This window comes from Populus nigra, chromosome 7 (genome assembly GCF_951802175.1).
Source record: "Populus nigra chromosome 7, ddPopNigr1.1, whole genome shotgun sequence".
NCBI lineage: Eukaryota > Viridiplantae > Streptophyta > Magnoliopsida > Malpighiales > Salicaceae > Populus > Populus nigra.
This window is the reverse complement of record NC_084858.1, coordinates 7,633,760-7,658,826: the sequence shown is the minus strand read 5'-3', so window position 1 is coordinate 7,658,826 and position 25,067 is coordinate 7,633,760. Positions and strand designations below refer to the sequence as shown.

At 34.1% G+C, this 25,067-nt stretch overlaps 2 protein-coding genes across 2 annotated transcripts; one reads left to right on the top strand and one right to left on the bottom strand.

Moving 5' to 3' along the window:
- The first annotated feature begins 1,084 nt into the window (after window positions 1-1,084).
- On the top strand, window positions 1,085-2,147 carry LOC133700233 (uncharacterized). The gene is made up of 2 exons (XM_062123781.1): window positions 1,085-1,629; window positions 1,787-2,147. Exons 1-2 carry the CDS (start codon window positions 1,159-1,161, stop codon window positions 1,832-1,834), a joined length of 519 nt encoding a protein of 172 aa, XP_061979765.1. The 5' UTR covers window positions 1,085-1,158; the 3' UTR covers window positions 1,835-2,147.
- Window positions 2,148-2,620: 473 nt separating this feature from the next.
- Window positions 2,621-13,510, bottom strand: LOC133700226 (autophagy-related protein 2-like). The gene is made up of 14 exons (XM_062123772.1): window positions 13,078-13,510; window positions 11,674-12,779; window positions 11,222-11,370; window positions 10,545-10,720; window positions 7,250-10,429; window positions 7,026-7,138; window positions 6,355-6,562; window positions 5,893-6,006; window positions 5,108-5,215; window positions 4,877-5,009; window positions 4,226-4,431; window positions 3,699-3,895; window positions 3,389-3,578; window positions 2,621-2,854 (listed from the first exon to the last, which is right to left on the bottom strand). Exons 1-13 carry the CDS (start codon window positions 13,279-13,281, stop codon window positions 3,512-3,514), a joined length of 5,961 nt encoding a protein of 1,986 aa, XP_061979756.1. The 5' UTR covers window positions 13,282-13,510; the 3' UTR covers window positions 2,621-2,854; window positions 3,389-3,511.
- Window positions 13,511-25,067: the final 11,557 nt, after the last annotated feature.

Genomic DNA, 25,067 nt, shown 5'->3' with positions numbered 1-25,067 from the left:
GCCTTTTGGCATTTTCAAAGCTTCGTACAGTTGTTGTGTGGGACAAATTCCATTTAGATGAAGATTAACCATGTGGATGTCAACAGGCTCATGCAAGAGGATGGAACCGAAAATTCTTTATGGATAGTCAAAGAGTAAGGTATAAAGAGGGCTTGCTTTCTATAGTTTTTGGATTTACAATCAGATTACAGCTCAAACCCACATGGGCCTTCGAAAAGCATGGTTAGTAGCTGAATGCAAGTGGAGATCTAACCTTAAAAATACAGGGGATGCAATGTGATGAGAAACCCACACGTGCTCAAAGGGATGGCAAGTGGAGCAAGTGTGCGTGTCAAGGTGCTACCACTCTCAATATTTTTGCTGGAAATATGTATTTAGCACCATGGCAGCATCAATCATTTGGGTTCATCAAGCCCGATCAATGGTCTTAATTGCAAGTCATGGAGTGGCTAAATGGCACTGATTAAATAATGTGAAAAATAAAAAATCTAAGATACCTTTCCTTGACATTTGTTTTGGCTCTCTCCCCCTTCAAATCATGGTATGAAATTGGTCCACTTTCTTCATGAAAACAAAAGGTATTTCGATCTTCGAAAAGAAAAACTAAAATCCTTCCTTTTTGGCTCTGAAAAAAATGTATTTTTGAGCATATTTAACTAGTATTCCCTGTTTTCTTAAGGAGAGAAAGTCTTGGCTCCCCGCGTCTCTCATCCTGGACTCGTCCCTTAGGGAAGGGCCTTGTGCCATTGGTGTCTGCAAAAAGCTCTTTGTAGTTAATAGTTAAATGATTACGAGTCCTTGAAAAACGGATATTGGCTTTATCCGGCCACATCAGGCAGAATAGTAGGGTCATAATGGCTTTATCTGTTCGTCAAGCATCACTTGAACAGTTGCATGAAACCTAATGAACACACATTAGAGTAAATAATGTTAACTTTAAACAGTTGATCACTGGTACAGTAATAAAATATTTGGAATACAAATTGTTTTATCCTCGTCTTAATCACAAACTGACAAATCTAAGTAACATGAGATGTCTGCTGAGCACACGCATAAAACAAGCTCACCTCTATATAAATGCAAGCATCTACATGTGGATTCTAACAGTGAAAGAGAAGCAACGACTTAAAAAGACTCGGGGTGTTGGTTTGACAGTTCATGGCATGCTTAAACATGTTCAACAGTGAGCAACAAAGCTTTTACACTTCCTCTATTGACCCAAGAATCTCCTTCTCCAATGATTTTGTGGATGCACAACAAGCCATCAAGTACGAAAGCAGCTATAGAGAAGCACCGGTTTCCACAGATTTCGAGTTCTCGGTGAAAAACTACTCCATGATTCCTGCAGATGAAATCTTCTTCAAGGGCACGATGTTGCCTTTGAAGGATAACTGCACCAACAGCCAACAGCGAAAAATGACCTTACGAGATGAATTACTTGTCGATGATGAGCATAATGATGCCTTCCCAACACCAAAGAGTTCAGGCTGGTGGAAGGAGAAGCTGAGGTTAAAGAGGGGTCACTTTACACTTAAGAAAAGTGATAGGAACAGTGCGGTTTTGGATAGAGTTGTTGAAGAGAGGCCTGTTTTTGTTCATGAAGGAGGACTAACTAACAAGAGAACACAGGTGCGACAGAATTCTGTTCTTCTTCTTTCTTTCTTTTTTTCTTTTCCTTCTGAATTTTTGGTCATGTGAAGTTCGAGTTTGCCAATTTATACTGAAAAATGGTATCTGAAGTTAGGATTTGCAATAAGAACCAATTTGGCTACTTTACATGTTGCAGGAAGAGTTGATTGAAGGAGGGATAAGTTGCGAAGACAGTGAAATATAATGCTATCCACAACGAAAGAGGCAAATTTTTTCGAGGGAGGGAATCGTTGCTGTGATACTGCAACAGAGCTGGGATTTCGTTGACTTGCAATCTTTTGTTTTAGTTATTTTTTGTAGCTTTACTTTTTCATTCGACTCAAAAACAGCAACACGTCTCCCTTGTACCCCCCCATGGAAAGAGTGGTATATGGCTGTTTTGCTATGTACAAATGTTTGCTGCTGAACAACTTCCACTAAAACAAGTAGTATTTATAAATGTAACCATCGGATTATGATTTCCATTTACTAACATGAGCTGCGCTATTCAAGTCTTATTCGTCAACTGGTTGTTAAAATCTGCAATGGAAGACACTTCTCCTCGATTTATTTACTGAGGGGTTATAAATTTGATTAAATCACACTTTTCCTTAATTTATTTACTGGGCGGTTATAAATCTGATTTAGTAATTTACAAAACGATAATTTTACCTGAATACATCACCGAATAAAAGATATAGCAAAGTGCTTTTCGGACAAAACGCATACATGGTGCTTTTCAGGCATTTGATGGCAAGTGTTGAACAGTCCTCCCTGGCGAGACTTGTCTTCATGATTTGAGGTTACTTGAAAGTTCGTCAATACACAGAGTAGGACTTGATGTATTTTGCTCAACTCGCCACTCGAACGATGAGACATTTTGATGGTAATATTCTTGCGGTTACCCCCTTGCATGATTCTTGAATGTCTTTTCTTTAAAATGAAGCTTTCCAGAAATAAAAATAAAAATAAAAAATTTCACTCCCAATAATTACATAAAATGATCAAACCTTTTAATTCTTGTGAGCATTGAATGAATTATGTACAGCAAATAGAAACAGCATTCCTTTCCTCTATCACCAGCTAACCATTTCAGATAAATTACAATTCTCAATCTGTATGGCTAAAATCTTAAAAGCATCAATGGCTATTTACAAAATGTACAAAGTTACTAATTCATCCAGATGGAAAAGAATCTGTTTGGTGGTTTTGTTAAACTGCACACCTGCAACCAAAAAACAGAAGATAAAGAGTAAATGACTCTAATAGCGAGGACAAGAGGGAGGGAGGTTGGGGAATAAACAAGTTACAACAACATACAAGATGGCTGCTTTCTTTTTTAATTGGCAAGGAGAACGTTTAGAAACCAGAACACTTGTCGTTTGATTTTATATACTACTATAGAGCATAGACTGTGCGTCAAACAATGGATGGATATGTCATGCACCATAAATTCATTCTTGTATTTCTAACTACCACATAAAAATTTGATACTTAAAGTAATAAATTCTAAGCCTTGATACTTCAGCAATGAAAAATAGATGAAGTTAATCAACAGCATTCACGGACATCAACACCTTCACAGCTGAATAATCATCAGCAGGGCTTGGCTAATGCCAAAACCAGAGCTTCTAATGTCATTTTTACCTGGACCGATGACATTTGAGTTATTACTTCTCATTCCACTAACGCAAGATCCATTTATTTAGTGTGTTATATAAAGCGTTCAAAAGGAGCGGGTTGTAGAGTTCAAACTCACTTTGTACATGTCGGCTATGGTGACAACAGAAGCCTCCCGTGAACTTCTCTTGGAATGAGAGCAGCAAGAATCCTTCTCTATCCATTTGTCATGCAATGGTCTCATCATGCATTTCAATCAATCTCAATCATTTGGCTTTGTGGAACCCAGATATTTCTCCATGGACTCTTTTTTGTGTTCAGGGTCAAGACTGTGAAAGCATCCTCACCAGAGTAAATATATGATTGAAAAGATTGCATCTTAATAAACTGGAAAATAACTTAGATCTAATCAGAATCAGAACCAAAAGGTAAAAGGAAGAGGAACTGACCTATTTCTAAGGCCAAGAAGAGCATAATGGGCTGCACCTGCACAAGCAGAAACAGGAGCTATGGCAGCAGCAGGAACAGCCTGCACAGCAGTTGCCAGGGCAGACCCTGCACTGGCTCCAAGCTGGTATTTTTTAAATGGAGTTCGCACTAAAGCAGAAGCAGATTTTCCCAGTCCATCACTGAGACTCTCGTACGCCTGTGAATTTGAGAGAACAAAAGCTTTATTTGAGAGCAACTACACGCAACAAATATATTGTTTTATTTCCTAAATCGCATGGATGTAAAATGGCCTTCACAATAAACCAACCCATGTAAAATGCTATATGGATCCTCTTGCACCGTTCCATCGTGATCATAAACCAACCCAATGTATGATGGTCATTACGGCCATAAATTCCCAATCTTTTATTTCTACAGTGTCTAGTCCCTAACAAAAAAAAAAAAAAAAGCACCCAAAACTGCGTGACACCTAACAAAAAGCACAAGGAGCAACCATGCAAAAAGCAAGGCAAGTTGAGGAATTTACATGCTGAATTCCTTGCTGGGCATCTTTTGGTTGATTGCACCTTACATTTGCTTTGGTTTTGCCTGGTAAAGACCATGATACAGGAGCAGAAGGAACACCTGTAAGAATACATTCTGCTTGGAGCAAAATATCATGAGCCCCAGCTGCCAAATGTACCCCAAGTCCAACAGCTTCAAGTGATATACGTTTTAGAAATGCAAATGTACCTGAATGGAGAATTACCAAGAATGATTACTTTCATGTATTAAACTTGGAAGTGGAGACAATACATTCTAACCAAAATGTATGCAAAAACACGAATTAATTAGTCATGGAGGAAAACAGTTTCATAGAATAATTGAAATATAGAGAATTCAGTATAGGGCCAAAAGAATTGTTGAGATGCTGGTCAGCTAGAGCATGTTCTTATTATTATTGAGCAACCTGCCAAAAATTTCACAATCAAAATTTATCTTGCAACTAAACACCAAACCAATTTAGCCATGATATATAGACATGACAAATAGAGACATTCACCACAAACATGCAATATAAGCACCTCAAATAATCATGTGACACAAACAATGATCTGGTAACATTTACACCATAATGCAACACAACCCAGATTTTACTACTTGAGACCAAACAAATGTTTAACTCAACATGACTTGCCTCTTTGCATTCCCTTGATTATTTTATGATCCTTCCTGTAGCTCTCAACAGGCAAGGAAACAAGCTTTGCAGCACTAGAACCCACAGCAACAAAGGACCGGATGGTAGGAAGACCTTGCAAAATTTTATGTATCTACATACACAGGAGAGATAAATAGATATCATAAAACATGTCAATCCGAAGAATATAACCATAAAGTTCTCAATACACATGGAGAATGTTACTAAAACCTGATTTTGAGAAATCTCCACCAACCACTCCCCTATAATTGTTTCACATACACTGCCCCAGCCATAGACACCAACAGCATGAACGTGTTTTAGCTGTAGTTCAACCCCCTGCATCCAAAAAATTTACTAATGGTGATTAGAACATCCAACTGGAAACTCCCAAAACTTATATTTCGTTCAGTATTTTTTGTCTAGTGAATTGGCTTATAATAGTTTTGCTAATAATAGAAAATTAATGTTTAAAAATTAATGATTTGAGAAGCAACAATATTTAAGAAGTGAGAATTATTGGTCTGGGGTCTCATCTTTGCAAAAGGAAAAAAATCCCTGCCATATTTATGTTTACGTGCAAGAGACCGTTATCTATTACTGGATAGCCATTAAATGGAGTACAAAAGGCCAGGGATTTTAGATCAATAGCAAGATACACACAATGTAACAATTAGCTTGGGCCCTACCCAATCCCCCACTTGAATGCTATATGACCCACAGCATAGACAATTACTGAAAATTTTTAGTACAAACACGAAATTTGAAACCATCAGGTTGCATTTTCTAAAAGTTTAATTCAGAATGGCAGACTTCTTAAATGATGCCCTAGTCATTTTATCAAGAATCAGTCACAAAACCTAGTATCAAATGTACAAAAGTGGACTGCAAAACACCTAAATAGTTGGAGCCAGTAAGCAGGAACTGTCCACAAAACTGATTTATTCCATCACCATATATTTACACTAGTAATTACCAAACAAAATTTAATTTAATTCAAAAAACAAAATTTTCACCTTCCAGGGGACAAGGTTCACAAGTTCCACGTACTTCCCACTACTCAATGCTGCCAGATCAACATGATGGGGACTGTAATCAATTCGAAGAATAATAGGCCATATGTCGAACTTCTGAAATAAGTTAATGTGATCAGGGCATAAAAAATTGACTTCAGAAAATCAAATTCAGAATATAATAAAGAACTCAACAGATAAAATAAAGAAGATCTTGGCCTAGTTCAATTATTCAAAGTCAATTCCATCCTTTTCCATTCCATCTTTTTTCATGCAATTATTCACTGAAAACACAGGCCATCAGAGTAAAAGGACAGAAGTAAAACAATCTGTTGAGTACTGGCTAGCCATTTCCCTTACCTGTTCACATGATCGCACTCAAACAGTAGTTTAACAAAAAGGAAATGGAATGCAATGATATCATGTCACTTGATAAATGGCATGCATGGCCCCTATCCTACTTGCCTGAAAAAAGGGAAGCAATGCTTCATTTGCAATTGTATGTCCTGCAAGATTACTGCTATTGGTTGCAGAAGTCTTCGCACCGTCTGAGTTTTGATCTTGATCTGAAGACTGGCCTGCTGACAAGCTTTTGGGCCCAAAAAAGCTAATGAGAAAATCAAGCTGGCTTTGATGAAGATGCAATAGCACAGGAAGGAAAGCTATGCGTAACCTGGAAGGAATAAATATGACGATTAACAATGAGGGAGCACTTCTATAAACAGTGTGTTTCATTCACTATAACAAATTATATAAAATAAAAGCCAGGGTTATAAGGTTGACTGTAGTTCATGAAGTGTGATTGTGAAATTGTGATGCAGGGGACCAACATGTACAACATTTGTTATTTTGAGCATGATCATAAGAGATAACAAGAGAATTTAAAGGCTAGGGTAGATTGCCAACCCTATGAAACAAAAGAATTACACAAAACATCTACATTTCCATTCCTGGCCCGTCATGAACACTATCAGCCAAAATTCTTTGTAGCCTTGTAAAAAAAACCTCACATCAATCCTTGCATAGTGAAGAATTTTTAAGATAATAGTATGACAGTGCTTTCCAAAACAGAGATGTTACACCAGGCTTCTACTAAATCCATACTCAATAACCATGACAGCTTGCAAAACACATACCGGTATTCCTCAAGAGGAATTAGAGGATCTGGTCTGACAGCTTCCAAGTCCAGCTTGAATGCTTTCGAAGTGGATTCCCTAGGATGATCTTTTGAATGATAATATCCTAGTATCTTTCATTTCAAAAGGAAAAAACTATTCAAACACCATTTATAAAAAAAAATAAGAAAAAAAAAGATTGACAAAATAATTAAATAAAATGGATTTAGGTTTTTTTATAGTACCCGTTTCCAAGGTGCAGTTTTACTCTCATCATAAAGATGAAAATCCTGAACTGAAAGACAAAGCTTAGACGCAAATATCCCACCAACTGGGAAGACATCGTATTGAAATTGCATTCCAGATAATGCAAGCTCCAGATAAACAGTTGTCTCCCGTCCACAAGTATGACTAGAAGGATCACCATTCCTTTTATGTACCTGCCAATCAGAACCAGCATACATTCTCCAGCTCACATTAATGTTCTTAAAAAGCACTCTTCCGGTGGCCTTCCCAAAATCATCAGAATACATAGTTGGAAGCTGGTCTTCCAAAACCTGATTCACACTAGCTTCACCACTTGCTCCAGAAATGTGATTTTCAAAAATGCTTAAAGGGGCATCCCCGTACCATCCATCATTTCCTCTTCCATGATCTGCATCGTCAAAATTCTTGGATTTGCATTTAAGTTTGTCAGATGGTGTTTGCCTGCCTTTTGACAATTCTGGCAAAGGGCATAAATCAGGCAAGTAATAACCTTCAATAAATTCTGGGAAAGAACCACTCTGTAGAAATGTGGTTTGACTACTTTCCAGGCCTGCCAAAGGCACTGACCCATCATAAGAGAGATCATCCGAGAAAAAGTCTGGAGTTTCAACACTGAGGCTGCAAGCCTCTCCAAGGAGACTTTCATCAAGTGAAACTTGAATTTCTGATCCATTAGAATCAAGCTGGCATGCCTGAGTCCCATGCAAGTGAAACGCATCTTCACATATCTCATCCATTAAACCAGCCACCCCAAGTTTACTCTTCGTATCTGCAGTAGGGGCATGCACTTGAGAAGTTGATGGGACACAATCATGATTGGAAATCCCGCCTTCATCATTTAACTTGTTTCTCTCTTGGGCCTGACGAACACTATTCCACCTATTCTGCAAGTGCACAACTGATTCCTCCAAGTCAGGGGCAAAAAGCTGTTGGAATTGAGCAGCCAAGCGAATCAAACCATAAGTTGTGTCATGGCAAGTTTCCACATAAATGTGGGATTTTGAGCATTCTAGCTCCCAGAGAAGGCCATTCTTACAGTTAGTTCTCAAAATTGCTTCAAACAGAGCCTCATGAGCAACTTTCGCATAACCCATCTTATGAAGATATTCCACACTATAAGTCCCACCATGATCATGTGCTGCACCAAGAAGCAGCCCCACATCTTGCACTCTAATTTTGTAATCACTATCAATAGAATCTTCCATTGTTGTGTTGGAAAGTGAAAACAAAGATGCAGCTAATACACAGGCAACATGTGGCTCACCTGTTTCTTCTTTGGAATACAAGGAACCAGTCTCGGAATGAAGAGCCCCAACTACCGAATTCTTCAAGTGGGGCTCATAACTTATACCGATATCAACCAACTTTAGAATGAAATAAGTTTCAGAAGGGGCATTCAAATCCCCCTTTGCCAAACTTCCATCACTTGCCTTCTCAACTTCAGGAGATGGCAAAGTGAAGAAGGAGGATATTGCATCCAGCCAATCCAAGCGACCACCAACAGCAATAATTGTGGCACATCTGACAGTAACAGATGTGAAATCATGTGAACTCTTAGGATCCCATATGTGTATAATTTCAGAACCAGCCAACCTAGAAGACAATGCATTGGAACCTCCTCCATCTCCACGTTTCCTAGTGGAGTTGCTACAAGAAATCAGAAGAAACTCTCGATCTAGAACTCCAGTGATGGAACCCCACAATTTACCTTCTCCATGGGCTAGCCAAAAGAAATTGGCACCCCTGATACCTCCAATATTTGAGACAGACAACATCTCAAATTTTCGGATTTTCAATTTTAAACAATGCCATGATCCAGGAAGTTCACTCTGTAATGAACTTTTTATATCGTCCTTTGTATCTGGTCTAATTGAAAAATCTACTGATTCACACTCCACAAGAATTGAAGTTTGACTGACTGATGGCAATTCCCCAACACTGACTGCATCGCAGGCCATGCCTGGTAATCCATTAATCATCTGATCTAGAAGGCAATGCAGATTACTGTACTGAGAAGTGCTAACATCAACCGTAACAGAAAAGAGATGAACGTGCAAGAAGAATGCAGAGCTCAAAATTATCTCCTCTCTGGTTCGCGAATTTAAATCTCCTAAATCTTTGACAGCAGTTGCACTAGCAAACTCGTAGCCTTTCACCATGAATTTTCTTCTGCTCTCTGGAGCCGCCAAAGACTTGGCTATCTCAGCAATAGAAGGACCAGTCACAGGGTCTTCCTGCCAAAGCATCTTAATTGCACATAGAGAACCAGCTCTATTACTGACAGACACAATCTTCTGCGCACAAAATTTACGCCTTGGTGTTACAGTAGACGAGCTAATTCCATCATTCTTACATGCTGGATTGACCAAATAAACCTCGAGATTACCAACATTCAAATGCAAAGAACCAGTGGCCCTTGGAGCTTGCCTTTTCCACGAACAGGAATTCGATGATAGACTATTTTCTAGAACTTTTCCCTCTTCCAAAGTCAATGGTGAAGAAATATCAAAAGCAATAAATTGATTCCAGGAAGAGTGGCCTCCAACATCTCCACCACTTGCAAATGGGAAACATAGTATTACTCTTGCACAAGGGATTGATACACTACCTTGCAAATTTTCTGTACAAGTTAACGTTGAAACCCCAGAACTTGAACCTTTTTTCATATTTCCATGAGAAAATTCACGCTTCTTATTGACAGATGGAAATCCACTCCTCTGGGCACTCATTTCAACAGATTTTTCAGCATCCTTCAGGAGACTCAGTATCATGTTTACTGAACCATAGTTCACCCAGAATATTAACAGCGGCAGTTGCACTGAAAGTGACTTTGTCCCTGTAAAACTTTTATCTGACGAGTTAGAACTTACAGTAAATTGGCACCGAGTGACACCTGAGGTACCGAGCAATTTCACTTTGGTTGCATTTCCAGATGGAACTCCTGGTACAACTAATGTACTTGATTCATCCAAATAAGGAAATGGAGGGAGAGCACCTTGAACTTCAGCTTGCAGATTTTGAATCAAAACAGTTCCACTGTTGCTATCACTACTATAATCCCGCAAGTGAAGATTCATGGCATCATTTTTATTGTACAAGTAATCAGCAACCTCAATGCACTTCACTGTTCCTTCAAACCTCTTTTCTTGAGGACATACCTGTTGACCTTGTCGAATTTTCAAGTTAAGATAGAGGAATACCATAAAAAACCAATAAGGAACAAACAGCGAAGCAGATTGCAAAAGAATTCTAATTCTTCAAGGAAAATTTTACCTGCAAAACAACAAAAATATCTTTGCACTCTGCACCCAGACAATGAACCTCCAAATCAACAGTATTCTGGTCACTCTTTTGACCATACAAGTCTTCCTGATCATCATCCTGAAAGGATAACAAGATAGAAATTCCAGCCAAAGTCGCTTTAAGGTTTGTTTGAACATGCTGATCCTCTGTACATGGTCAAGAAGGAAAATAGAATTAGAATACAAATCACATATCAGAAAAAGATCACAGTTAAAGTCTGAAAACCTTATCACGACAAAACAAGCATCATCGAATATAAATGTTACACTAGAAACGTAGCAATGAATATCTCATGTGCCTATAGTAAGTGCATTAACTACATAACATCGCTTGTAAGAAAAGATATAAACACAACAAAATCCTCAGTCCACCAATCAAAAGAACTGAATGGATGCACTTTATAGTATTAAGAAAGCATGTGTTAGCTAGATGTACTCCATGAAACCATATGATGCCTAATGGAAAAATAAAATAGATCCTCAAAGAGAATGCAAGTTATATCTTAATATGAAAATGCAGGAAAAATGTTATATCCATGATATTACAGGAGGAACAACATATATGATGAGATTGTGCATAAGCAGCTCTCAAATTTGGGCAACAATGAATGCACAAAATGGCACACTTATGGAAACAAGTGCACATACCAGAAGGAATATGAAAAGATCCAGAAGCAAGGCTGGATGCTGCAGTTAATGCACTGAAAACAGAACATGTCCAGTTCCACATCCCACTGCTTCCCAAAGCTGATTGTGAGCTCCTCATTCCATCTAAACATTCAAAAAACTGGTCCACACTGAAAATTGGCCAAGAAATGTCAGCATTACCAACACAGCAAAAAAAAAAAAAAAAAATACAAAGTTAAAGATGAAAAAGATTTTATGGACATGTAGATTAATATTTATTTGCAGGATTACAATCCTTTTCACCAAACATTACATCTCAAAATGAATTTTTAAAATCCCAAACTACTAAGGGAAGGGTGCAAATTTCATAAGCACTTCATAGTATTTATAAGATCAGATGCTTGTGTATGATAATTCCATATGTTAGAGCAATAAAAAAGTGTGGAACCCAAAAGCAAGAAAGATGCACTAACCTTGCTCCAAGGTCTAATTCTTCTTGGATACCATCTTTCTCGTTTTCAATAGAATTTGGCACCCAGTCAGATATAAGATGTGATCCAGATACCATTGCTTCACTGATTGATTCTTTCCCGGTAAAAGATGAGAAGGCAGATGTAAAACTACCATGAACAGGGATTGACTTATCAATAGCAAACACAGTAGGACTGGATAATGATGAATGGAAATGAGAAGAGGAATTGAAGCAGACAGATTCTGTTGATCTATAATGTGCACCCCCCCCACCATCTTTATCGATATGCTTACAAGTTTCCCATGAAAGTAGGAACCACTTGATTGTGCTTGGTTGAAGTCTTAATTCTATGGGATCAAGACATACCTCAGCATCCAATTTGCGAATGTCTAATGAACCATTCTTCCAAGGAATACTTAACTTCAAATTCCCTGAAAATCCACCTTTTTTCCCTGTCAAAATAGGAGTTGTAGGATTTGATCGGCAACGCCCAAAAAACTGCTCACTAAAACTTGAATCTGACACACATGGACTGCAACTTTGATTGTCAACACCATCCGTCTGGAGAAGTTCAAGTACTGCTCCTTGAAACTCCACAAAATTCGTTAAATGACTTATCCCAAGAAAGTTCTCAACTCCATGATCAGAACTCAAGTTAGGGTCTTCAGAAACACAGGTTCCACACTCTATTTCAGGTACTCTGAGGACCAAAGTTTCTTGACACTCAACCTTCTTTTCATCCTTCTCGAAATCTGGCTCAAATGCAACAATCAACCTCTTAACCTTTACATGGAAACTCGTCAAAAACCACTTCACCATCTTTGCAATTGTCTTTACACCTTCATGAACATCAACATGACTAGATTTTGTGGCGTTTTCCATCAAATCATTCCCAAACTTTCCCACATCCTTCTGCCTATGTCTACTATCTTGACTACAACTACCAGTCTCGTCTCCAGCTGGTGTATTACTTTTCTTCAAACAGGGTGCAAGTACAAGTTCAAGCTCATCCAACTCAACCTGAAAACCTTTACCCTTCCGTGGCATTTTAACCGACAATGAACCAATTGACCCCTCTTTTATCATCACTGATGCCGCCACCCCAAACTAGAAAACTCAATCCAAACAAATAAAATTACCTCAATTAGAAAACAACCTCCAAACCTCAATTAACAAATCAAAAACCAAAATTGAAAAAAAAAAATCGGAAACAAATATAACAAATTATTAAACAAAGGACCCTAAAAGTTATCTAATTTCAAGCAACTAACTAAAATAACCAACTGTTAATTCCGCTAAAATTAATAAAAAAGCATAATAACAAAAATGTCATTAAAGATTTCAGCCAAATAAACTTTAACGAGCAAAAGTTGCAGCTTGACGAGACTTAAATTAACCGCTTTACCTTTTCATTAAGACAATCAACATTAAGCGCAAGATCACTGAGTTGGATAGTGCCTTCACTGATTTGAACATCGAGCTGATCAAGATCAATATCTCCTAGTATAAACTGCCCTAATTTCTTCTTCAATACAAACTTGCACAGCCTCTTCACCGCCAACCGCGACAGTACAGCCTCCGCCGATTTTGCAAAATTCCACGAAAACATCGTGAAATTTGGAGTTGGAAGGATAATTAGGGTTTATTTTGAGATAGCGTTAGGGTTTGGCTCGTGATGGGAGACGAATTATAATTATCTCCCATCAAGAGACAGGAAGAGAAAAGGAATGGACTTTGTTACGGAGAGAGACGGGTAAGATTGGACTTAAGAGAGAAATGATTGATTGGAGACTTGTTTGTGTTATGGTCGTTTTTTGGATTTGTATTGGATTTTAAGGTTTCGTGTGGTGTTTTGTTAATTATTTTGTCTGTAGGGTTTTTTTTTTAATAGTGCACGTTTTAAATTCCCACGCCTTCCGGTTCTAACGGTAAAAACAGCTCGATCAAAAGAATCTTCTAATTTCTGATTATTATTTGTTTTTTTTTTGGGACGAGGAGCATCGAGGACTTGTTTGGTGATACAGTTCCTTTGTTTTTTTAAATTGCTTTTCAAAGTGTATTTGTCCTTTATTACGATGATTTTGGATGAAAATATAAAAATAAAAAAAAAATTTAATGGTTGCATTAAAAGTTTAACAAAGAGTGTAATTGTATTTTTTTTTAATTATATCTTTAAAATTAGACAAGAGTCATTTTTTTCTTTTAAATATTAATATAGAAAAAAGCTATTTTTTTTATTAGTCGAGATCCTAAGTTTGCTTCTTATATGTTACTAGTTCAAGTCTCACAAACCTCATGGTCATTGAAAGTTTACATGGTCGTTAACTTCAGGATCTGTGAGATTAGTCGAGGTGCACGCAAGCTGACCTGCCACGTTAATAAAAAAACTATTTTTTTTATTCGTTTTACTAAGTATTTTTTTTATGATAAAAATTATTATTAGATTAACTTGTGCATTAATTAAGATTAAATTTCTCTTTTAAAACACACCCTCCATATTGCACTATATAGTCAGAGTAATTTAATAAATTATTTTAGATGCTTTAACTTAAAAAAAATTAAAGAATAGAAAATATCTCTCTTTAACCATTAAATCAACTTTTTTAAGTTTTTATCAAACAACTTTGAATTTTGAAGTGCTTTTATTATATGAGTATGATGACGACTTTATAATAAAAGGATGGTGTTCATAAGTACTATAATTTGATTTATTACATTATCTTATAATTGATTTATTATTTAAATATCTTCTTTGAATGCTTTTTATAATACAATATTATGATGTAGCTGTCATCACTATATATATTCGTATGTATTAACAATGGAATCTTAATTTACACATTGAAAAGCATTTCAAGCCAATGGTCTAGCGAATGCAGTTGGATTTTTTTTTTCATTTTTGACTGTTCAGCAATGCAGGGCTTAACATAACAATTAAAAGATGTATTGCAATAATAAAAAAAAAATCGAGAGTTATACATGCGTTTATCTTCATTCTATCTTCATGCCTTTATCTTATAAAATTTGGTAAGTTATTCTTTGAATTGTTCGTGATGAGTTAACTTTTAATTAAAATTTTTATAAATAATTTTTTAAAAAAAATAAAATAGATCTAACATGTTTTACTTGAGTTTGTCAATCAATTAAACTCAAGATAACATGGATTTAACAAATATATCAATTTCAAAAATTTGGACTTGACAATCAATCAAGCTCAAGATAATGTTGGTCTGGCAAACATGCCAGACTCAAAGAACTTGGACTTAAAAGTCAACCAAGCCTAAGAAAACGTGGGTCTCGCGAACATGTTAAACTCAATGAACTTGGACTTGATGGTCAACCAAGTCCAAGATAACACGGGTTTGGTGAAAATGTTAGGTCTAAAGTACTTGGGTTTAGTAATCACCCAAGCCCTAGATAACATGGGTTTGACGAGCATGCTAGACCCAAAGAACTTGAATTTGACTGTCAGCCAAGTCCAAGGTAACGTGGGTTTGACAAATATGTCAAACCTAAGAAACTTCAACTTGACAGCCAACCAAGTCCAAGGTAATGCGGGTCTGGCGAACATGCCAGACCCACGTATCTTTGAACTTGGTTGGTTGACCCAAAGAACTTGGACTTGACAATCAGTCAAGTTTAAGGAAACGTGGATTTGACAAACATGCCAGACCCAAAGAGCTTGAACTTGATAGTTAGTCAAGTCTAATAAAACATAAGTCTGATAAATATGTCAAACCTAAAAAACTTGGAGTTAGCAATCAACCAAGTCCAAGGAAATGTGGATCTGATTAACATGTCAGACTCAAAAAACTTGGATTTGATAGTTAGTCAAGTTCAAGGAAATGTGAGTCTAGCGAACATGTCAGACCCAATGAACTAAATCTAAGGAAACATGATTCTAGCGAACATGTCAGGCCCAAAGAACCAGGACATTACTAAGCTCTAAGGCTATATATCTGATTTTGGACGATCCTCTACAATATAAGTATTAAAGACATGATAAACCACTATGCCTCTCCATCTAGAATAATCGTTTATATTAAGATGATGATTTTCCTATGTTTATAGGTATGTGCAAGGTCTCTTAAGGAACCTATCATATTTACCATCTCATTAATGATATGTAAGAGATATTTATCTCTCATTAATATCACCAAAAGTAGAGGACTTTCTAGTCTTTCTCTTATCTGAAAATGACAAGGTTCAGGGGGTATAAATACCCCCTGAACTATTCAGGTGAAGGGTTCATAACTTTTCTTCTCTTAAGATAAAGATAAGATTTCAGAGCATTAGCCAACTTAAAACTCAAGAACAAACATCTTTGTTCTTTGAATTTAAAGCTCTTTTAAATCATTTATTATCTTAAGTCATTTAATACATTTTCCATAAATATGTTGACTTTATCATTGGATTAAATCCCCCGATTGAGACTATTTTTGTAGGTCTTCAAGCTTCTATTATAAGCATAGAGTTTCTTAGATTAAGAAGAAGAAATCCAAGCACTTGAATATATTAATTAACTACCATCACAAACACTAAATAACCTTTTAGTTACATATCTTGGATTTTAGGAAATCATTAATTTTGCTTTCTTTCAATTTCATTTAATGAATACGAGATGACTTGCCCGCGCGCTGCCGCGGGCTTATAAAACAAATACACTTGATAGTGTTATAATTGTGAACCAGCGCTAGATAAGTAATAGAAATTAAAGGTATGATGGAGCAAATATTTCATAACGGAAAAAAAAGTTGTGTTGGTGATCAAAAACTTAGAGAGTGAACAAAATGATTTGTAGCAATCTACAGTGTTTTGTGAGGAAAGATACAGTGCTTTCGCCACAGATTTAGCTTTTCAGTTAATAAAAAGCAAAAAAAAATACAAAGCTAAATTCTCTACCAACTTAATATTAAAAAAAAACCAACAAAGATAATTTTGGAAGGAAAAAAACCAATGAGAAAAGATGTTGCAGTAATTGACAATGTTTTGCGAGGAAAATTATAGCATTTTTCCCAATAAAATAAACTAAAAAACTATTTAGAGAAATATTGTAGCAATCCACAGTGTTTTGTGAGAAAAACTACAACGCTTTCCTCATATGATTTAGCTTTATTGTAATTATAATTCTTAACCAACTCAATATTAAAAAAAAATCAACAAAGATAATTTTGGAAAAAATCATAAAAAAATCACATGGGAAAACACTACAACAATTCACAGTGTTTTAAAGAAAAAAAATAACAAAGCTAAATTCTTAATTGGCTCAATATTAAAAAAGAAATCAACATAGATAATTTTAGAAAAAAAAACAAACACCAAAAAAAGGGGAAAAAATCATGTTGGAAACACTGTAGCAATTCACAGTGTTTTGTGATGAAAGCTACAGTGCTTCCCCATATGATTTAGCCTTATTTGTAATGACTTGTAATTGTAATTCACAAACAACTCAATATCAAAAAAATAAAATTGAAAAAGATAATTTGAAAAAAATTATAACAAAAAAAACTATGCGGAGAGACACTGTAGTAATCCACAATGTTTTATGAGCAAAGCTACAATACTTTCCCCACATGATTAAGCTTTATTACAAAGTTAAATTTTAACCAACTCAATATTTTTAAAAAATAAAATCGACGAAAATGATTTTGGAAAAAAATATTACAAAAAAATAAAGCACAAAAGAAACTGGAAAAAAACTATGTGAGGAAAAACTGTATAAATCCATAGTGTTTTTTGAGGAAAAACTTGTATTTACTTGTAATTACAATTCTTAACCAGCTTAATATTTAAAAAATAAAATTGACAAAGATAATTTTAGAGAAAAACATAACGAAAACAGAAAAAACCCATGTGGGAGAAAACACTGTAGCAACCAATAGTAATTTTCGAGGAAAGTTAAAGTGCTTTCCTCACATATTGTAACTGTAATTTTTAACCAGCTCAATATTAAAAAATAAAATAAAAAAAGATAATTTCGGAGAAAATCATAAAAAAAACCATGCGGAGAAACACTGTAGCAATAAACAATGTTTTAAAGAAAAAAAACTTACAAAACTAAATTCTCAATCAGCTTCATATTAAAAAAAATCAAAAAATATAATTTTAAAAAATAAAGAAAAAAAATAGAAAAACTAAGTGGAAAAACATCGCAGCAATCCACTGTATTTTCAAGAAAAAAATTACAAAGCAAAAATTTTAACCAGGTCAATATTTAAAAAGTAAAATCAACAAAAATAATTTTGGAAAAAACAAAAGAAAAAATAAATGAAAAAAAAGAAAAATTAGGAAAGTTAAAAAAAAAGTAATTTTAAAAAAAATTTGAAAAAAAGGGGGAAAAGTAAAAAAAGAAAAAAAGAAAAAAAGTGGGGAAGAATCATTGTGGATTACTGTTGAAATCCACAGTGAAATGTAAAAAAAAATTGAAAAATATAATTTTAAAAAATAAAGAAAAAAAATAGAAAAACTATGTGGAAAAACATCGCAGCAATCCACAGTATTTTCAAGAAAAAAATTACAAAGCAAAAATTTTAACCAGGTCAATATTTAAAAAGTAAAATTAACAAAAATAATTTTGGAAAAAACAAAAGAAAAAATAAATGAAAAAAAATAAAAATTAGGAAAGTTGAAAAAAAAAGTGATTTAAAAAAAAAATTTTAAAAAGGGGAAAAGTATAAAAAAAAAAAGAAAGTGGGGAAGAATCACTGTGGATTACTGTTGTAATCCACAGTGAAATGTATGTGGGGGAATAGTGATTCCCCCACACGGTTTAGTATATTAGTTAATTAGACATTATTTGCTATATAATTTTTGCCAAGATGCTCGTGTAGATTTAAGCCATTTCCACGAAATTAAAGGATAAATTTAAAGAAAGCCATGAATCACATGAAATTGGATAAAATCAATAAAATGATACTCTTTTTTAGAAAAATAACACTATTAATATAACATTTTAGGGGAATGACACAATTTGAAAACATATTGGGGGAATGACATAGGTTAACACAATTGTTATTCCGAATCACAATTTAAAACAAAATCATTATTCAGAATCACAATTATGATCGGAATCGCAATTCAGAATAGTAGTTATCAAGCCATAAAAAAATCAAGGTAAAACAATTGCATTGTCTCTTAGTTTTATAGGTTTCGTTGTTGAATTGAGAAATTTTAAGTTTTGATTTATGATTATTTGTGTTGTGTTTCATAATTGAATATTTTGTTGATGTTGAGATAATTTTTGCTTTGAGTGAAGCAATTATATGTGTTTTTATGCAATTGATGTTATATATGGAATCAATTAGGTTTGAATTAGAAAAAATAAGGTTTAAATTAATTTTAAAGGTTACTTGTCGTGTTTAAAAATATTATTTGAGATGAGATAAATTTTATTTTAATTGATGCAATCAGATAGTTTTTCAATCAATTGATATTATTAATAAAGCTATAGTAATAATCTTAGCAACTAGAGTTTATGTTGGATTTTTATTGGGGATTTTGTTTTAATTAAGAAAATTTACATTTTAATTTATATAACTAGATATGTTTTCACTGATATTATTAAGGTCAAAGTAATAGTGCATCCTTATAGGGGTAAATCACCCCATCTCTATCATCTAGAATGAGTGTGATAGGTTCATACTATGTATCTTGTTGATGAGTTGTTGTGAGAGCCTATTTTTCATACTTCCTCTTTCCATTAGAAGTATCTTTGCTCGTCGAGGAGCCCTCTAAAATCATATTGATCTCAGGCAGGGATTGAATAGGTTGGCTGAGCTCTTTTCTTTCATGTTTCATGTGGGCACACCTTTTAATGAATTATTTCAAATAACCCTTGGCTATTGGCCTTCCAATCTATTTCTTTAACGTGAAGCAATCTTTCATATCTTGCCCTTTGTCCTTGTGGAATAAAGAAAATTTTTTGAAGGTGCATGTGTATGGAGGAGATACTATATAGGGTGAATATTAAACAAAGTCTTTCCCTTTAATGGTTGCAAATTTTTTTGTAATGGTGGTATTCAAGGGAGTTGTACATCTCTTTTCAGGGTATTGCAACCCTTTTTTACATTTCTTGAAATTATTACCTCTGTTGGGAGAGTGGTTTTGTTTGACTAGCTTCACCTTTGACAAGCTTCTATCTTGTAAGACATATCAATCATTCTACAAAGAGCGTTCTTTCACTCCACTTATTAGAGCCTCTAAGGCTACTAACTTGATCAATTCTTCCATCTCGAGCATTTCTTCATTGAACCTCTTTAAATATACCATAATGGATTTCCTTCTTGATTAAGTAACGTTAAAGAGTTATATGGAGCTCCTATTGACGAGTATATTGATTCTAAATTATGACACAAGTTTAACATATAGGTTATTAGAACCCATGATAGAACCTGACTTAATGTTGTTATACCGGGCTTATTATGACCCCCTAAAGTTTATAATGAGGATCTTGCACATAACATCATCTTCTTGGATGACCAACTTAAGGTTATTACACATGTTTTGGACATGTTCTTATGTATATGTCAGATCATAGTAGTTTTTTAAAGTCATCTTTGTGGAGACTAAATCTTCAGATTTGGGGGTGTGCAAAACTTGTCTAGATAAATGTGATCTCTTTATCTCATAAGGACTATGACCTAATTTTGTATGTATCTACTAGGCAAACTTCCCTCAAACTGTTGTCTAATAGGCTTTAGAGAGAGCTAAAGAATTTTGGTATGGAACAACAAAATTGATAAATAATTTGTATCAAGCGGTGGCGAAAGGGATCACATCCAGAGTGACCATTTATTAAGAGAGCTTCACATCGTTAAGAAAGACCTTCAGAGTGACTAGGAGATTATTGGGGTGGAAAACTCTCTATGTCATTTTTCTCAACCTCATTTAGATAATACAATTGTCTTCTAATTAAAGGGATAACTTGTGGTTGGGAAGCCAAGACTGTGGGTGCTACATCATGTGCCAAGACTTGTTGGGGTGTCAAGGTATGATGTTGCCTCTGGGTTGCCAACATCGTTTAAGTAAGGGCTTGCATTTGATTAATGAGTTGTTGAAACTTTGATGGAGTAAATATGCCAGCAACTACAAGAAGGTTCATGACGCATCCCATCCCAGGGGTATCTTGATTGTATACCATTGATAATGATTAGGGATGTCAAAAACCAGTTTTGGAAGAATAATTTATGACTTTTTTATCAGGTTCCCATAAAATGACGCCAATTGATGATGCTTTAAAATTCAATGTGCTTAAGAGTGTGGTTTTTTAAGGTTTGGATAGTAGATAATCACATGTTCACGTCAATATTTTCTTCTCCAAAACTTATGAAGTGGATGGTTAATGGTAGAAAACCTAACATCTATAAAACAATCCCTTTTGATGGGGGTTTTAAGATTATCTGATGATAAAGTTAATAACTTTTAGTAAGAGATTGTAATAAATGAGAGAATAAACTTTCAATTCTAAGAACAAAAGTTTTTGTTTTTGTTTTTGTTTTTGTACGATAAATGCTTTGATAATTAAAGTATAAATACTTAGAGAATAGAAATTGTGAACCTATTATCTGGTTGGTTCAAGGAGTATTTTATAGCCTTTGAACCTTGTCATGTTGCTTGAATAGAGGGGTTTAAAATGTCTATTATCTGGTTGGTTCAAGGAGTATTTTATAGCCTTTGAGCCTTGTCATGTTGCTTGAATAGAGGGGTTTAAAATGTCATTTTCTCCTGATAGTATTAATGAGGGATAAATATCTCTTACACAATATTAATAAGGAACAAATATTCTTTACACGATATTAATATTGATGGGAATATGGTAGGCTACTGAAAGACTTTTATAGACTTCTAAGGTGTGAAGGTATGAGTATTCTTGACCTTAAGATTTTATGTTAAAAGTCATAAGAATAAAAAACAAAGCCTCATGGCCTAACATGGGCTTAGCATCTTACTAAGTCCAATTAGGTATGAGTTTGACGATCATATTCAGCTCAACGTGCAGCTAGACCCAAGGATGCTGGGTCTGACAGCTTGCCAGATCCACGTCCACTTGACTTTAGTGCGTAGTTAAACCCAACAATGTTGGGCATGAAAGCCCATATTATCTATGTCTGATATTCTGTCAAACCTAGATATATTATATTATCATTCTATCTTTAGATATAGTCTTAGGCTAAAAATAAAAATAAAAATAAAAATACATGTATTATGAAACCATGAAAATGAGTGATTAAAAGGAATAGTTAAATAATAATAATAATAATAATAATAATAATAATAAAAGATAAGTTGGATTTCTAGTGAATTATTTTTTAAAAAATCATATATTGACTAGTTTTACACTATTGAGCATAATGTGCAATCTGACCGTTAGAACAGGCTGACATTTTATAAGGAATCTCATAACATATAGTCCCACATTCAATTATAATTTCAGGGCAATTCGAGTTCGGGAAGATATTTTAAAACTCTCAATAGTCAGGTAGTAAATAATATAAAATTCATCAATGCCAATTTTATAAATATTTTGATGAGCTGGAAAAGTTCCAGCAGTTTCTTCTCCCTTCTTTTAACACTAGAAATAAAGATATAATAGAGGAAAAAAAAGGAACAAAAAAGAAGGAGAGTAAAACACTTAAGAAAAATAAAAATACCTTGAGAGAAAGAGTGGAAATTGTGTATAATTAAGGATCTAAAAGGTGTAAAACACAAATCACTTCCTCAACCAAGGATTTAAAAGAAACTAAGTGAGGGAGAAGGGAGAAAAAGGGGCTATAAGTCATAGCAAAGAAGAAAAATTAAAGGGGAGGAAAGACATCATTAAGTTAGCATTCGAAGTTTATTTTAGTGTTGAGTAATGAGTTCTAAATTCTTTAAACAAGTTTGGATGGAAAGAAATAGATTTAATGCATTGTTCTCGGATTTTTGAATTAGGTTTCTTAGGAGAAAATTTTGAGAAAATATGAAATTGTTAAAATTGATACATTTATGATAGGATAGGTTGAAAATGATGCAAAATAATGAAGGATAGAAGATAAAATTTGGGTGTTATGGAGACAACATTGGCCAGTCATGTTAGGAATAAAAGATGATGAACATGGAATGTAATTAAGCTTGTATAATTGTGTGTGATTGTGGTGTGTTCATGCATAAATGATAAGGTTGTATATGCAGGTAGGTGTTTGACTCTTTAATTATATCAAGTTATTATAGTTGTTCTTTGTTTTTCTTATATGTGAATGAGTTATCTTTGTTATGTACACTTGATAATTAGTAAAATAGAATTATGTCATGAATGTAAGAGAATTGTGAGAATATATGGTGACGAATGAAAATTATTCGATGAACAAATTTAATAAATATAAAGGATAACGTGTTTAACTTAAGTTACCTGAATGATCAGAAACTAAGGAGATATAAATATTTTGTTTTTGACTTAGTCTTCCAAGTGGTGGAAAGCTAAGGTGAATTGTGTTTGATTTAGTTGTTCGTAGAGGCAGGGCTAAGATGGTATGATCAGAAAATGTAGTTATTTATAAAGACAGGAACTAAGGAGATTTGATGCAAAAAAAAATTGACTTAGCCATCCATAAGAATGGAAACTAAGGTGTGGTTATAGGACTTAGTCATCTATGTATGAGATGGCTAAGGTGGAAATGAACTTGATCAGATTTTGAGGAAGACGTAGATTATTTGTATGATTACTTGGTTTCCATTAAGATGAGGACCAAGGTGGCAAGATGAGTAAACTCTACAAGCAAATTATGAAGCTTGGTAATGAAGAAGTCATCCAAAAGTAACTAAAGTTGTAGGAAATGTCTAGAGATAATTTATTAGAGATTATGGTGTTAAAAAAAAATGTGTAAACTATATACATATGTATAAATAAATTTAATTGATATTAAAAAATAGATTATATTACTTTGTTGTAGGTACTTCTCATACTATAGGACAACCTTGATTCTTTTCTTTTTGTGAGTAGTTATTTACCAGGTATATTTTGGTATTTGGTTATGTAATATTCTAGTTCATTGAGATTTGAAGTTATCATTTTGGCTTGTAATTAATGTAAAGTTATATACCACTGTTTAGATAATTAAATATCTTTTGTGTATGCATTTAAATTTTTTGTATGCATATAAATAACTTTATAATATGCTTTGTTTTAATGACATCATGAATGAAAAGAAAAGATATGATACTATTATTAGAATGAAAAATAGAGAAGGTATAAGTTGAATTGGATGGAATGATGAGTAATTAGATTATGTTGGAAAAGATCCAGGATAGTTGGGTCATAAATATGCATGATAAATTGTGTTTTTGGATGATGTCGACACTTAAAAAAGTTAATTTATAGAGGAAATTATGCTGAATTTTTTATAGTTAAAATAAGAGTAATAAGCTTAAAAAGTTGTTAGGATAGTTAGGAATCATAATATATATATATAACATAAATTTAATTGAGGGTGTGACAGAAATCCATCCATAATTAAATTAGGCTGAATTGATAAATGTGAAGAATATAAGGTTAATTTGGGGGGTTTTCTGAAAAGGAGAATGCACAGCAGAATGGTTAATTACGTGCATTCAAGTGTTTGAACATTTACAAGTGGATCATACGAATAGATGTATATAATAAACAATCCTAAAGTTGTGCTTAATTATTATTTTTTTGCTATATTTATATTCTTGCAGACCTTCCTTGAATTTAATCCTGTGTTATAATTTGAGAGTGGGGTGGACAATAATGATTATAAATCTAAGAGAAATAGAGAGATTTCTTGACCAGGAAAAAAAATTGTTTTGGTATGAGAAAATTAGTTTAAAAATATAAATTTTTTAATTATTAATGTGGGTGTCTGGTTCAGCTTGTGTATACCTCGATTAATTTTACGGGCTCTAAAATTAACGATTATATAAGTTTTTAGTGACCTTGAGATTTGTAGGACTCGAATTGATGGTTTGAGAATATCTTTAATTGTTAAACATCACTTAAAAAATCAAAGATGAAACCAAATATAATAAATTTTAGTTATAATAGAGGGTTAAGGGAAGTAAAAACATCTTCTCTTCCTCGTAAAGCATCTGTGATTTTCATTGCATAAGAGTCTTAATTACAAGGATAAATCTTCAAAATGATACAAAATAGACTTCTAATTAGGGGTCTAATGACCAAGTTCCAACGAAGGAACACTTATTGTAAAGTATGACATGGATTGAGTAGATATCCCTTTACATAAGTTTAGTTTTCATACAGATATGGTATGGATCTTTGATGAAGCTATGATTTTCATCTTTCGAACGAGCAAATTCATTACTCTTGGAGTTGGCTCTCTCTCTCTCTCGCAAAACATTATTCTGGGAAACAATTTTTATATAGCAGATCCTACATGTATG

Excerpts from the sequence above, each read along its gene's own strand:
- LOC133700233 (XM_062123781.1), top strand. The coding sequence starts at position 1,159 with ATGGCATGCTTAAACATGTTCAACAGTGAGCAACAAAGCTTTTACACT. Across the intron at positions 1,630-1,786 it reads TAACTAACAAGAGAACACAG|GAAGAGTTGATTGAAGGAGG; the intron begins GTGCGACAGAAT and ends TACATGTTGCAG.
- LOC133700226 (XM_062123772.1), bottom strand. The coding sequence starts at position 13,281 with ATGTTTTCGTGGAATTTTGCAAAATCGGCGGAGGCTGTACTGTCGCGG. Across the intron at positions 11,371-11,673 it reads GAATTAGACCTTGGAGCAAG|TGTGGACCAGTTTTTTGAAT; the intron begins GTTAGTGCATCT and ends GCCAATTTTCAG. Across the intron at positions 3,579-3,698 it reads CTTCTTGGCCTTAGAAATAG|TCTTGACCCTGAACACAAAA; the intron begins GTCAGTTCCTCT and ends ATGCTTTCACAG.